Source organism: Pseudoliparis swirei, chromosome 3, assembly GCF_029220125.1.
Source record: "Pseudoliparis swirei isolate HS2019 ecotype Mariana Trench chromosome 3, NWPU_hadal_v1, whole genome shotgun sequence".
Taxonomy (NCBI): domain Eukaryota; kingdom Metazoa; phylum Chordata; class Actinopteri; order Perciformes; family Liparidae; genus Pseudoliparis; species Pseudoliparis swirei.
Window position 1 is genome coordinate 11,662,345 of NC_079390.1, and position 14,781 is coordinate 11,677,125.

General features: G+C 40.3%; 2 protein-coding genes across 2 annotated transcripts; one reads left to right on the top strand and one right to left on the bottom strand.

Moving 5' to 3' along the window:
• Positions 1 to 4,970: 4,970 nt before the first annotated feature.
• On the top strand, positions 4,971 to 8,449 carry tmem88a (transmembrane protein 88 a). The gene is made up of 3 exons (XM_056443753.1): positions 4,971 to 5,731; positions 7,109 to 7,429; positions 7,894 to 8,449. The coding sequence occupies exons 2-3, from the start codon at positions 7,127 to 7,129 to the stop codon at positions 8,179 to 8,181; spliced, it is 591 nt and encodes a 196-aa protein (XP_056299728.1). The 5' UTR covers positions 4,971 to 5,731; positions 7,109 to 7,126; the 3' UTR covers positions 8,182 to 8,449.
• A 1,379-nt stretch (positions 8,450 to 9,828) lies between these two features.
• Positions 9,829 to 14,416, bottom strand: pcolcea (procollagen C-endopeptidase enhancer a). Its single transcript, XM_056443634.1, has 9 exons — positions 14,290 to 14,416; positions 12,374 to 12,482; positions 12,022 to 12,280; positions 11,382 to 11,506; positions 11,126 to 11,262; positions 10,704 to 11,032; positions 10,532 to 10,609; positions 10,283 to 10,453; positions 9,829 to 10,178 (listed from the first exon to the last, which is right to left on the bottom strand). The coding sequence occupies exons 1-9, from the start codon at positions 14,376 to 14,378 to the stop codon at positions 10,048 to 10,050; spliced, it is 1,428 nt and encodes a 475-aa protein (XP_056299609.1). The 5' UTR covers positions 14,379 to 14,416; the 3' UTR covers positions 9,829 to 10,047.
• Positions 14,417 to 14,781: the final 365 nt, after the last annotated feature.

Below are 14,781 nucleotides of genomic sequence, written 5' to 3' on the forward strand. Positions count from 1 at the left end.
TGGAGGGTCCCGGGAGATCGTCCCCACTCCCAAAATGAGAAACACAATGTATAATTGCAAATTCCAAAATACGTCTATCCTCAAACATTTTCAATTCACTTCACAAGTATTTTAGCGCATGTCGAAAGAACAACATAGCCCTGTAGCCATCACGTTTTTATGATTTTTCTTTTGGCATTTTATGACATTAACAATAATAGTAATAATAATATTGACTATAGAATGACATTTTTCTATTGCATGTCAAGGCATAATACAATCCGACCTTCAATACATTGTTTTACCACATATTATCGTGGTAATACATTGTTTTAGTACAACCTCTAATAAGGCATGGCATGTTATGACGTTTTATGTTTTTCATAAATTTAAAAACATTTTTGCATTATACACTGTATTATGACAATTGTATTACAATTACTTATTGGACTTTTTTTTACAACATCATTAAATAATTCTATGACATTCATTATAACCATTATGCAGCAGTAAGATAATGAGAGTTCTGAAAAAAGTATGACATCCTACACTATGTGTGTATGAATATTATAACATTTTATTTTTTCTTGAATTTTATGGCATATGACTTTTATTTTTCTTATTGATATACTTTATATTAGATTTGTATGGCATACTTACTTTTCTATGCTTTTAAGACATGCTACAACATTTATTTATTTGGCAGAGTTTCAAAATAACAGCATTTTGTAAGAAAATATTTTTTTTTTAGAATCAACACTGAATAAAGTACTTGCACATGAAAAGGAAGTACAACATGTAAACCGGACAGATATGTTTTACAGTACTAGTGCAGCTGATGGCCACTGGGGGGTTCTCCTGGACCAGTTTTAAATGGACAAGAGAACAATACTCATTTATTTTTCCTTGACTCCATCTCATCAAAGCTGCAGGCTACAGCTGATCCATTTAGTTGAGAAGCATTGTCATTTAAAGTAAGAGATAGTAATACTAATATGAAACTGATTCAATTTCTTCCTAAAACTCATACTTTTTATCTAATAGTGTGGTCTAGAGCAGGGGTGTCAAACTCATTTTCAGCATCATGGCTGTCCTCAAAGAGGCGGTGGTTACTGTAACACTATAAATCGTACTACTCCCGAACATATTGTTAAATAACTTTCTTTGCATTTGATTATTGTTTTTTTTCAAGTGTACAAATATTGTACATGCATTTCTATAAATGTAAGAAAATGTCTCTAATAATATAACATATATCCATTTAATTATATTGATTATAACCCACATTACTCTATCAAAGATCAAATGCATGTTATTACATTAACTTTGTTCAAAGCTTTTTTGTCACAGTTGAGACGGAAAATAATTGTGACCTGCTAAGAACATGTAAACATATGTATATACAGTATGTATGTTTTCATATATATGTGTATATATACATATATATATATATATATATATATATTAGGGCTGTCAGCGTTAACGCGTTAATCTATGCGATTAATTTGGCCGCGTTAACGCACTAAAATATTTTAACGCAATTAACGCAACTTTTTTTACTGATACACAGAGGAACGAAGGGGCGACGTGTCGGGTGACGCGGCGCGGAAAGATCTCGTCACACGAAACCTTCAACGTGATTTGTCAATCCGTTTGTCTGTCAACATTTCAGGGAAAAAACAACCAATGAACACTCAGTAAATCACAAAGGACCTCCCACCTCACAGGTTAGGCTCATTTAGCAACCTGTCAGTCAGAGAACCAGAGAACACGGCGCGAGGACAATGAGCCTCATTTCAGAGCTGAGATTGTTCTGGAATGTTTGATGTATAACACGTGGGGGTGTGTCACATGCAAAAGACTTTAAACGGTGAATTTAATTTATTTTGTAAAATGTATAAAATGCCCACAGCCTCCAGAGGGTTAACGTGACATATTTGAATGTCAGTCAGTCACCAAGGCCACTGGTTCTGCTGCTGTTCAATGTTAAAGATGACAGGACCAATGGGGTCTCAATATACTTCTTTTTTTTTACTAATCTGATGTTTCACTGAAGAAACAATTTATCATCCACGATATTAAATACCTCGCTGGCACTGTATATGTACGAACCTCTTTGAAAACACAGCTCTGTATGAAGTTTTGTCTTTAAAAAGAAGGAAAAAACTTTTAAGCGCGATTAATTAATCGCAATTTCAAAATGTGCGATTAATTAGTTAAATTTTTTTAATCGATTGACAGCCCTAATATATATATATATATATCAATATGGAAAACCTGCATTTTAGATGAAATAGAGGAAACACACATCCTTTTGGTTGTAAGGCCATAAGGATACTGGCATTTAATGGCATGCAATATGAATTGTATGTGCAGCTAAATAGACTGAATTCAATGCAGATACAAACATTTAAAAAAGTTTAAATTTGAAAGCTCCAGGACGGCCAGATTACTTTAAGGCCATATTTATAGTTTTTGCAGTTTTTATTTTTTGTTTATTCCATCTTCTACTCGGTTATATAAGTTGATCATTTATATTTATTTTGCTTCGATACAAATTGTATACATCATTGTATGTGGAGCTAAATAAACTGAATTCAATGCAGATACTGAACAGAGGTATCCGTCTTTGCTATATTTCTTCCTCTTGGACAGTGAAATCAACAACAGGATGAGGGTGTGGGTGTGTGTGTGGGGGGTGTGTGTTAGAAAAGGAGCACAACTTCCACAACAGCCCGTTTACTTGTCAGCATTTGTGTAAAAATGAGCAAGCAACAGCTTCTCTGGTTTGGAAGTGATCCATTACTCCTGACCGACAGAGAGGAGGAGAAATGTTCTGAGGGATATGACATTAATTAATATTTCATGTTTTTAATCAGTGCAATATTTTACAATCGTCCCTTTGACTATACTTAGTCTAAGGGGAATTTGTAAAAGACCATGCTTACTCAATGACAGATCACTTTTATTTTTCCTCTTGCATGAATATATGACGGAGCACATGCTCAAATACACATGGAGGCTTCTTACTCTACCAACTCTGCGCTTATTCAAGCTGCTCGGCAGGTGAGTGTGAGGAATGGGTGGGTAAAGTTACTGAGGGGGTTGGGGGTGGATCCCAATCCCAAAGGGCTGAACTGATCATCATCATCTGAGTCCTTTACAAATGATAGTGTAAAAACACAATGATATTACTCATCCAATAACTATCAATAATGTTCAGCAGTGTAGTCTAGTTACAGGAGAATCAGACGCACGAGGGAAAGTGTGAACTTCATTCTATAAAATGATTATGCTCACAGGGTTCATCAAATAATGGAGACAGTTCTAAAATATTCTGTCATGGTTCTACGAAATACTCTTTCAGAAAGTAAGAGTTACTTACAAAGACTAGCTTGTAGAAGTCTGTGGGATTGTCCCCAAGAATTATAGGAAGCCCCCTCAGCCCCAATGTCCAAATATCACTTGGCTCTGTTGTCTTTTGGGGCTAGAATGACAATAAATGAATGGTCTAGAGGATATGACCAAGCGGTAAACTGTGATGGTAAAATATAGCAATGCTTATGTTACAAAGCTAGCATACATTGCATAGAGAATTGGTTGATGTATGAAAAGCCGATGTAAGTAGAAGTGACTTGGAGGGTCAGCGCCAGAGAAGACAATGGGCCTCTGTCTTGAGACGGCCTGCGTGGCAAACATAAGAACAAATCTCAATCTGTGTGAGGGAGCCGTTTTATATGATTCTGCCACACTAACTTTTGTTAAGAATTGATACATTATGAGAGAAAAATGCTTACTTTGCAGAAACAGAAACTGTTTCTTTAAAAAGGGGTGTAACTTTCAGATGTGTTTAAATGAGTACGAGGCCTTTTTAAATGTTGAAGCTTATGCCACAAACTGGCCTGTGTAGCTGTCTCGTACTTTTCCCTTGCAAGCAATAAACGGACAAAGACAACTTCAGAGACTTTATTTCTCCTTTCCCGATTGACAAAAATCTTCCATGACAATGCCTAGTTTATATCCTGGCAATGATACGATCCAGTTTGAAAACTAAAATAACATAGCAAGGGCCACCTGGTTTACCGGTTTAATGCATGTCCTTCTCTCTTATAAAATAGCACAACAGATATACACAAAAACACTCCACCTTTATCATAACAGCAAGACAACAATATTCAAGGCAGCACATGCAATCAGTCTTACTACCTTTTAAACCTGTTAACTGGAACTTTTTCCTTTTGGTTACAATTTTTGCCATTTGTTTCTATCTCAATCTCTCGGGTTACAGGACATGAGATTTCCAAAACTGCAGATGCGGAAACATCTCATCCTAGAATGTGGACAACAGTAGCGGATATCCTGGTTCCAAGGACAGGATGACTGCTCTTCCTCTACCAACCCCCTCAGACATTGACAAACGCAAATAAACACTCTGTGGCATTGTTAATGACAAAACCACTAGTGCCACGGACTCTTTGATCCTTTTTCTTGTACAAACTGTTCAAATGCCCTCATTCTCTCCAGGGAGTACATAACTACCCCTGTGAAGAAATAGTAAATAAACAAGGCGTGATGCAAAAATAAAACTTCATATCAAAATACTAATGTCACCCTTTGAACTGAGCCTCTCTGGTTTCTTATCAGTCCCATGATACACTTTTCCCCCACCAAATTAGCTAGAGCCCCCAGCCCCCACCCCACCCCCTACAATCCTCATTTCCTTATGTTTGCTGAAAGCGGAGCTCTGTTTTGCATCAAAAGGTCAAAGGGCAATCCTCTGTCATTCCTGCTTCTGAGACCGATCTTAAGCAACCCTGGTTTGCCCTTTACCTTCTTATTTCAGAGCCATGTGCTAGTCCTTTTGTCCACACCACACCGTCCTCAGTAGTGCAGTATAGTATGAAGCAGTGTAGCGTAGCCCATATCTTATGTAACAGCCGGTCTGAAATCCACAAAAAGGGGTTATACTGGCAGTTTGTGATTTACTATTTGTGTATGAACGGTAATATAAAACCAACTCAGTTGTTTTTAATTTTTTAACCCACCTTATCAGTGTTTGACAGTGGAGTAGAGAAAGTGCTCAGTGAGGGTGTAAAGTGTTGGGGATTGGGCAGCATACCCTGACTCCTCTAATCTGTCCAAATAAACACTCTTCCTCCCTCCCCCTGGTTCCAGGGGTTATCACAGAAACCCTCCACTGCTCCCCTGCCCAGACACTAACAGCAGCCTTTAACACAGCCCAGCCTTCTTTCTGTGTCTTCACATTCGAGGCAACACAGGATACACTCTCTCTCTCACACACACACACACACATGCGTACACTCGGAACCACTTGCGCATTCAATCATATCTCAAACTGGAGTCGGGGTGAGGAAACAGAATGTCAGGGAAGGAAGCGCTGAAGCCAGTGGGAAAGCAGAATTTGCCTCAAGTCTGCAGAGTTCTTTTTTCATCCACCCTACAGGAGGTCTCAAGGAGAAGTTTGGATTCATAAAAGTGAGAAAATAGCTGTTGATATTTTTGGAAATAGGCCAGCACACAATAGAATTTAAGATTCAGTTAAGTAGTAGGAACTTCACTCGGATCCCACTCTCAATATCTGGGGGTTTCAAACAGGGGAGACGTACATCAGGAGGGAATTCTTGAAATTCTCTTTGTCTCTGACCACTCACCGCTCTCAAGGTCTTCCAGAATCTCATCATCTGCTGCCACCATAGAGCCGCAGGAGGACACATCCTCAGGATATAGCACAGTGAGTACAACAAACAATGTCACCATTTCTTTTTTAAAATAAATAACATGTTAAAAAAACAGAAAAAGCCAAACCCGCTCCTAACAAAAGGGCTCAGTTTAGTTTAATGCCCAGCAGTACATCATTGGGAAGAAACATCCTGACTCTGTTTGCTCTGTAATTTTATTCTGTGATTATGGAGGGTAATTTTTTAGATCTGAAGTTCATCAAGATAAAAATAAAAAAGGCCTGTGTTCGAGCTGCACATGACTGAAAAGAAGGCAGACTTTGCTACTCTCACAGACAGAACATCTTAACAATAGAAAGCAATTCAAAAATGTTCTTCATGTTCTTCAGGATTGTTGGTGAACCTATACAATTATCTTAAAAGAGCAGGAAACCTTTAAAATAAGATATATTTTTCAGTATTGCTATTTGCAGAATCGAAAAAAACACAGTAAACTATTAAAAGACATACATTCTAAGAACAAAAGAGGGTCTAAACTCATAATGTGCATGCTTCATGTTTTATTATAGATTGTCCCTTCATGCAGCATGACAGACAATTTAGCTGACTGGTAGGATCCTATGAATTTACTTATTTAGTAATTGACATACTTGAATTTACTTGAATGATGCTGACAGATGATGAAATCATGCTTGTTAAACCTGTGTGTATTGTCGTGGTAACAGTAGTAACTATAGCTGCTAACACACTGAAGAACAGAGGGGAATGGAACATGCCCCTTTCATTTATTCATCGCTGAGTTAACCATATACAAGTGAAACGAGACATGGAAACAAAAGCTTACACTCTAACATTGATGTTTACAAAAAAAGTACAAAAAAAGAGGTTGTACTACTGTATTAGTTCTTTGAACATTAAAGTCACAACGTTTTTCTTCCTGGCACTACCATCAGTGATTAGTGGTATTTTTCAGTTTTTCCAGCTGTTCCTGGCTCATTGTTCTGGGTGGTGGTTATCCTGGAGTTTGGAGGTGTGGTCAGCGGAGCCCGGTTTCCTCGCACTTAGAGCCGTGCAGTTATCTGTGTTGACTTTCCACACCTTTCACCACATTATTTAAGGAACCCATTACTTCATGGATTAACATTCTTTGGGTTTTTTTCTCCATAATTTTAGTGGATCTACTGAAGAATTTAGGGCCTACAGGGAAGAGAAGACATTAGTGCAACAGAAGAATAGATATATTTTTTCAACAAAGTGCTGATGCTTAAGAGACTTTGAAAAGCATTCCTTTATTGTGCTATTGTGATTTCCCCCAAGTGTACACATTCAGACATAATAGCAGGATCTCAGCCACCAAAATGCTGAATAATAGTAGATGAATTTTAAATTACGTTAAGCTACTGACCTAAAATTGGTTTTCTTTCCTGCAGCATTGACCACAAGCAAAGATGAGTCTGTCGCGGAACGGGACGCTGGAGAAGACTGAGCAGGCCCATTCTGAGCTGGGCTCCCCCCCCAGAGTGGGCGCAGGGGTCGTGGTGCCGCCCCCGTACTCTCTGGGGGGCAGCGACACCGTCGACACCCCACTGGAGTTGAGGGGCTCTCTGGACTGCTGGGCGTGTTCTGTGCTGGTCACTGCACAGAATATGATCATAGCACTGATCAACGGCGGGCTGGCCAGCATCATCTTTGGCACCATCCTCACCCCTGCTCTTGCCATGATCATATTTGGCTTCCTCTGCCACTCCACGGTAACAACCATTTCTAGGAAATCTTTTTTTTGTTTTCTTTTTTTGGACTGATGGAAGTGCGAGAGGATACACATTGAAAAGTAGTGGGTCACACTGGTGCTGTGTCCAAGTCCATACAAAATATAGTACATTAAATGTTTACAGATATTTGAAACTGTTTTACATGATCTTAATCTTCCTGCAGCTTAACAACATTTATTATTGCAGCTGTGCCTGAGCCTAGTTCCTGACAGCATTGAACCACCGGTACACTCACAAATCCTGCATATGTTGCGCGTACGGATTTCTTTTGAATACACTTAATTACTCACTTTTCCACTGTGAACATACCGAAAAACTAGAGGTAGTTTTGCGTGTGCATGTGTGCGTGCCTCCCCCACACTTCTTCATTTTTGCATCCATACCCCATTAATCATCCATTTCCTCCTCCTCCTCTTCCTCCTCCTCCTCCTCTTGCTCTCCAGGTGCAGCCCCATGGCACATCTCTATACTGCTCAGACATGCTGGACGACGCCGGCTGCGTGGCTCTGCTGGTGGTGGGATTTCTGCTGCTCACCCCTCTGCTGGTTCTGGCACTCGCCGCCTACTGTCGCCTGGCCCGCCACCTCCAGCTGGGAATGTGTTTCATTCCTTACAGCCGCGCTGTCTACAAGAACCTTCCTGCCTCTCGCCACCGGAGGGCTGACGCAGGAGGCTGCTGTAGCCGGCAGGGCACTTCAGAGCAGGAGGGAAAGGGCAGTGTATGGGTGTAGGAGAGGAGAGGAGAGGAGAGGAGAGGAGAGGAGGATTGTGTATGAGTGTTAGTGTATCTCTTTTTAAAGATGAGCGTTGGGTTGTTTGAGTCTGGGTATGTTTTATGCACATTAGCATAGTGTTCTTCTATTTCTAAAGCCATTGCAAACAGCCAACATATTTCATGATTTATAGTGATTGTTTGGAGGTCAATGTTGTTTTTTATATGCTATTTCAATGTTTTGATTGTATTTTATACCTTCTTTTTACAATAAAGTGTCACTCGACCGGTTGCTTTGTTGCTTTACAGAGACACCTGAATGGACTGTAAACTTCATTTAAGAAAAGAAGATAACGTTTAAAGAAGTAAAGAAGTCACTGAATAGGGTAAAGGGATAAACAATTATCATGCTATATAAAATTTCCCAAATGATGATAAATGTGTGTAGAAAAAATGTCCCGAGTAGGTCATAGTATAGTATTGATAATAGTCCAAAAAGTTACATGATAGTATTTTGAAAAAGGTCAGTGTAAATTATGTCAAAAAAGTAATAACAATTTCATGAAGGAAATGTTATACTAATATTTTTTCCAATATATTAAACTGAGTATAGCATGTTAAAAAAAAAAGGTCACAAAAAGATTTTAAATAAAAAACAATATTATAGTTGTCGAAAGAGTCCCTTAAAGCCAAGTATAGTACGTATGTAAAATACATAGACTTAGAGGGTACATGTATATTGGTTTCACTCATCAAAACTAAAAGTCCTAATTTTTAATCTTCTTCTTGGAAAATATAGTTAAAAACAAATTCTATTTTGTGAGCAATACTTTTTTGTGAGGGATATTTATGTCCAGCCATAAATGTTATTGAATATGAATATTGAAGGCTGGCTCTAGTGTTTGTCTAGAAGATACCCGTTTACTGAAGTGTCGGTAGTATTAGATGTATTTTGTAATACTTTTTATGTGTGAATACAGATTACAACTACAGATACAGTTTTTACATTTCTCTTCAAAATTGTAAAAGATTTCTATAATTTGATGGAGTAATTTACAGTTGTCGTAGGGTTCATAATTAAATGGCACTTCAAAATCATTAAGTATAATGTTCTATCTGTAATTCGTTCACTTTGTGTTATTCAGATCTGAATTTCCTGACAGTGAAGATGGACCATAGTAACATTAATTAATTCGTAACTCTTCCTCATCTGCTCATTTCCTTGCAAAACAGCTCAGAGCTGATCCCAGACCATCTGGTGCAGGTCTTCAGGTCATGAAACATACCAAATAAAGAGCAGCGCTGGAAGAAAGAGACCTTTTCTTGTATCGAGATCTCGTAACACACTGTTAGAAACAGGAGATTTGAGACATTTCATAGTTCTCATTTGATCTCTGAAGCAAAAAGATTTATTTATTCAAACTCAAGAAAACATTCTGGGATCATTAATCTCCACGTCCGACTTTACACATTGATGGTAGACTACATGCCGAATGGGCAACTCATGTCAAAGGACTTTAACTCAAGATCTGCCTTGGAAAGAAAAACGTGAAGGATTTGCAATAGTTTAGTTTAGGTGCTATTACTCCTTAAATCCACTAGGTGGAAACAGAGAGCTGGAGAGAACTCGAGCTGCAAAGTTATGAATAAGTATGCAGCCAAAACATTTGAAAGAGATGTAAAACCTTTATTTATGTATAAATTATATTAGGTTTGACAGGCGTTTGAATAAATCATTTGTATTCCTTTAAAAATGGTGGATTACACTGGAGTTATTTTTCACTGTAATATTGTGCATCAACAGATCTGTATTTCACATTGTAATGTCTGGAATTGTGTGTTTGACAGGGCATCTGAGTTTCCCAGCCTTTAAAGACTTGCAAGGTTAACAGGGTTGTTTGCTGATATTCATTAATAATCTGCCATGTGGGGCTTTGTATGGAGCTGTGAATGCACCAGGCACCAGGGTACCACGTCCGTCTTCATCCACTTGACCCATGATAATGTAATTGGCACCTATAGGAAAGGGAGGGGGACCAAAACGAGTATGAGTATATATATTCTGGAGTAAATGGAAACGATAATAATCTGTGGAGTATGCGTATGTAAATCCAAGATACCTCTGCGGAGCAACGGGCACTTCTTGCACTGTGACACCAGCTTCACGGACATGGTCTCTCCGACTTGTGCGATTGTTAGTCGGCCTGCTTTGTAGGCCTTAATGAGGGAGATGCTGATGTGAAGAGTACCGTGGGGCCCGGGGGCAAGAGAGGTCACCTTTCCGGTTATCACTGCAAAAAGTAGAACACAGTGAGAACACAGCATCACATTAGTTACTTGTTGCATCATGTGAGTGGGAGGAAACTCACCAAATTCACTGGCACAGAAACTGGTCTTGATGGTTCCATCTCTTTTACAGGCTTTGGCACACAGAGGATTTTGAGGGACTGAAAAGCACAAAGAATGCCAAACAAATAAAAATTAGATATAAATCTTTCACACATTGAAACACACGTGGAGCATGCACATAACTTCACCCACCAGGCCTCTTTCCAGTTGGCCTCGTGATGGGCACCTTCCTCTTCTGGTCTCTGGTGCCCTGTCCACGGCCTCTAGTGGGTTTCACTGGTCTGGGTCTCACGGTGGGCTCTGGTTGGACATATTTGGCGGTGGGGACCGCTGGCTTTATGGTGGTGGCAGGTTTGACTGCAGGTATTGGGGGGATGTACCTCGACCCGGCTCCCGAGTTTATTATTGGTATCTGAGAACCACGTTGGATGCTGGTGTAGCGGGCAAGGAATCCATCAGATGTCACACTGAGGTCAGACACGAATTGGACTAGCAGAACATTTCCATTGGTAGTAATAGGCCTGGGTAGAAGACGGGGTGGAAAGTTAAGAGCGGTCGGTTTTTAAATCACTTAGAAGGCCAACTGACACCTTTAGGGATCTCTTGCCACTTACTGTGGGGCCCGATCACCACAGTATCTTCCAATCAGCCGTGAATCATCTTTCTCTCCACCGTTAAAGAAGGTCACATAGTCAAATCGGCAATAGGAGTCAGCCTCCAGGACGAACTTGTCAAAATTCACCTGAATTACCTGGCAACCAAAACAGAAACAGAAACACAACTTTAAATGATCACTTAAACTGTTGTTTTACATGTTGTAGACTTTGGAAAGTAAAAGGTTTCCATGCTGGGAGTGAGTGTGCTGCAGACCATATCCGGCTCCACAGTGATAAGCCAGGAGCAACTGGTCCCTGCAGGGTATTTCTTGTCAGGCCAGTTGGGCGTCATGATCTCACCCTGGGCTTTTGTCATCTTCCCCCCACAGAACTGATGGTCTGAAACAAGTCGGGCACACTCCATGGGCATAACGGACAAAGATAACATTGACCACATTCTGACAAGGATATGCAGTGAACTGATTTTGTTCGGTAACTTTTTCTCGATCGCGTTCACAGTAAAAGTTAAGGATCTTGCACAATTAAGGGCTGGTATTCTCAATCGAGCTATTCAAAAATGTACACAAGACAAATACATTGTGCAAACTCAGGGGCATGGCATGCAACTTTGGGGCATGTGCATATGCAGTCTAATTGACCCCCCTTCCCCTTTGTCCCCCGTGTATCTGTTTTTACATGTACAAGTAACCTGGTCTTTTCCCTCTTTATCATTTTTAGGCTTTTTATGATTTAATTACAGCAGACAAGCCAGTGATAACAATAAATGTCACATTTCATGGTTGGTACCACTGAGCCCCATTATTTCCAATGGGTTTCAGCATGATGCTGCCTTCTGTAGAGTGGATTTGTGTGCGTGAAATAAAATCTAATTTAAAAATAATGCAGCAACATACCATTGACGTACGGTTTGGCTCCATTGAAATACGCCACAAACCCTCTGCCCTGCGTCTCTGCATCGGAGACCATCTCTAGCATCATCGTGTTTGTGGTGGAAATGAGAGCACCCGGCCGGAAAGTTCCACAAAAGCGGCCTAGTTTTTGCACCAAGTTGGAATGGCCGTTGTAAACATCCAGATAGTCGTAGCGGCATTGGGAGTGAGCCTCCAGGTCAAAAATGCGGAATGTGAGCACGACCACGTTTCCTTCTGGGACCTGGAAACCGAGAGGTTGTGAATGAGTCAGACACGGAGACACTGAGTGAGGAAAGAGTCAGTGTTACGGCATGTTGCAGGCGAAGTGACTCACGGTGATGCGCCAGGTGCATTTGCTGTTGGGTTTGTAGAAGGTTGGGAAGCCCTCGCTGCCAACGAAGCCCGAGTCCGTGACCAGGTCACCTCCACAGTAGAACACGGGCCTGTGAAGAAGGACCCAGTGAGACAGTGGGGGAGAGGATTTCATGGACAGGACCAGAGGTGTTGTGACTGGTTTCCCTCGGCGGCCTGTCTTTAAACTCTGACTACTCTTGGCCACTGAGCCATTGTAGACCAATTGAAAAAAAACTAAGTGTCATGTCAGTTAACACTTTTAATCAGACCAAAAGTTATGAATCTTGACAGGATAATGTTAATCTATTAAAATTTTCTTTGCCAACATTAGATATTTTCAAATCCAGCAGCCATATTTAGCACTGCACAAAAGAGTTAGACGTGGCATTTCTGGTCTGTCTCTGGCTTCATTAGTGTCTGTGCACTGTGTGTATTAACACTGTGCTTTTTCCTCTGGCTCGTTACTTTAAATGTTAGCATCGTTCTTGCTCTAACTAACGGGAGCTAACTGGCTCAATGTGGTCGAGGGAGAGAGACATGCGAGTATAGTTGAGAGGTGAGGGGTCATGAAGAGTGGCATGAGATAAAACTTGACAAAAACAGACATTGAAATTCAATTAACAAAGAATTCATCTGTCATTAAATAAATAAATGGTATAATAACTCAAATTAAGAAAATAAAATGATTAATTAACATTTTATAGTAATTATGAGAAACAATGAGCTATCATTGGAAAATGTTGCCAACTTCAATACAAAGTTAACAAAACGTAATCCATTCTGAATCATTGAAACGCAACCTGTAAGTGGTTTCTGAATACTAACACTAAAATTGGCGACTAAATACTTTGGCGCTTCCGTTATGGACTAAAGAATCCTTTCTGTGATTAAAATGTTTATACCGTTTCACCACATATACTTTAACTATACTTAATCCAACCAATAAACATCAGAATCCCCATAAGGTGTTAAATGAAGTTATGCCACAGCGCATAACTGATGATAGTTATTAATTATGTGGGAAAACCCCACTCTGGATGGATGCCATGGTTTAACATGTCAGGGGGCCGCTGTTTAAAGTTAAACAAATGAACAAGCATAGACAAAAAAAGTAACTTTTTACAGCTTGAAGACTATTCCAATGCTGTTATTGTGTTACTTCATGTCATAAATGCTGTTGTTTTCCATACACTCACAGAGCTCACTGAATGTCATAAAACCAAATTCACAGGAGGGGGAAATGTCAGGCTGTTGCCAGCTGGGATACATAAGACACATTTATGTACTTGTCAGCAAATAAGAATATGCCTGTTATTATTAAGTTGTCGGTTTGGGGCTATTTTACAGGTTGCGGCTTGGAGGCGCTGCATTTTTTGGCTCAACCTAGAAAACGCTGTTCAAAAATATTCATGAGATTTCACAAGAAGAGGGAGCAAGTGAGAACCCCCCCCCCCCCCCCAATTCTGAATATGTAGACATACACTCAGATGCAAAGAAAGAAGACCAAATACCACAAACTACGATCTTAGAAAACCCCAACAAAGTCAGACGCTCGCTCATTAAAGCCAAGAGGTCCAGAGCCAAGTTGTTCTGATTCGACCCCATAGGCAGAATCAAAAGCATTAACATCTGTGGCGGCTCGGCCACTGCAGACTCATGCCTCATATCACAAGCCAACAAACCAAAGAAACAACTCTGTGCCCAATCAAACAGTGAACTGGAAATAATTTGCTTCCAGGAACGGAAAAGAATTCAGAGTATTTTAGTCGTCAAGTTACAGACTCATGTGAACTCAATTAGTGGATTTTTGTTCAAAACTAAGAATCGTAGGTTCACCTAAAAAAAATCCAGATGAATGACGAATCATTCATCTTCAAACACACACATTGTCCTCACCTGGTGTAGTTGGTCTCCTGAGCCTTCGTCCATCCTAAACTCAGAGACAGGAACAGAGAGAGACCCCAGATGCTGTCCACATGCACCATGATGCAAGCTTGCACATGTAAAAGAAAAGCTAAACTGTTGCGGGAAAGGAAGATAGCAGGAGGCAAGGAGGTAGAGGATAGGGGGAGGCCGCTTGCTCAGGATGGGCGGAGAGAATGAGTGAATGAATGAGTGGGGAGGAATCGGAAGGGGGGTGGGGGAGAAAGTTCGAGAAGGGATGAAGAGACGGACAGAGATGCTGAAGGGGACGACAGTGGCGACAAAGAGACGTGTGTGGGGGAGGGGGTGTGACATGAGTGGGAAAGGAAGGGAGGTGACGGCTCTAATTAGAGGCAGATGTTTCACCATAATAACCCTGGTTTCAATGTAACGGAGGGGGCAGAGAGGAGAGAGGTGCTGAGGGGAGCAGTGTCAGAAGTTGTGGCTGAGGCTTTGTGGACGTTC

Excerpts from the sequence above, each read along its gene's own strand:
- pcolcea (XM_056443634.1), bottom strand. The coding sequence starts at position 14,378 with ATGGTGCATGTGGACAGCATCTGGGGTCTCTCTCTGTTCCTGTCTCTG. Across the intron at positions 11,507-12,021 it reads AGCCAAACCGTACGTCAATG|ACCATCAGTTCTGTGGGGGG; the intron begins GTATGTTGCTGC and ends GACTTGTTTCAG. Across the intron at positions 11,263-11,381 it reads TCACTGTGGAGCCGGATATG|GTAATTCAGGTGAATTTTGA; the intron begins GTCTGCAGCACA and ends TTTGGTTGCCAG.
- tmem88a (XM_056443753.1), top strand. The coding sequence starts at position 7,127 with ATGAGTCTGTCGCGGAACGGGACGCTGGAGAAGACTGAGCAGGCCCAT. Across the intron at positions 7,430-7,893 it reads GCTTCCTCTGCCACTCCACG|GTGCAGCCCCATGGCACATC; the intron begins GTAACAACCATT and ends CTTGCTCTCCAG.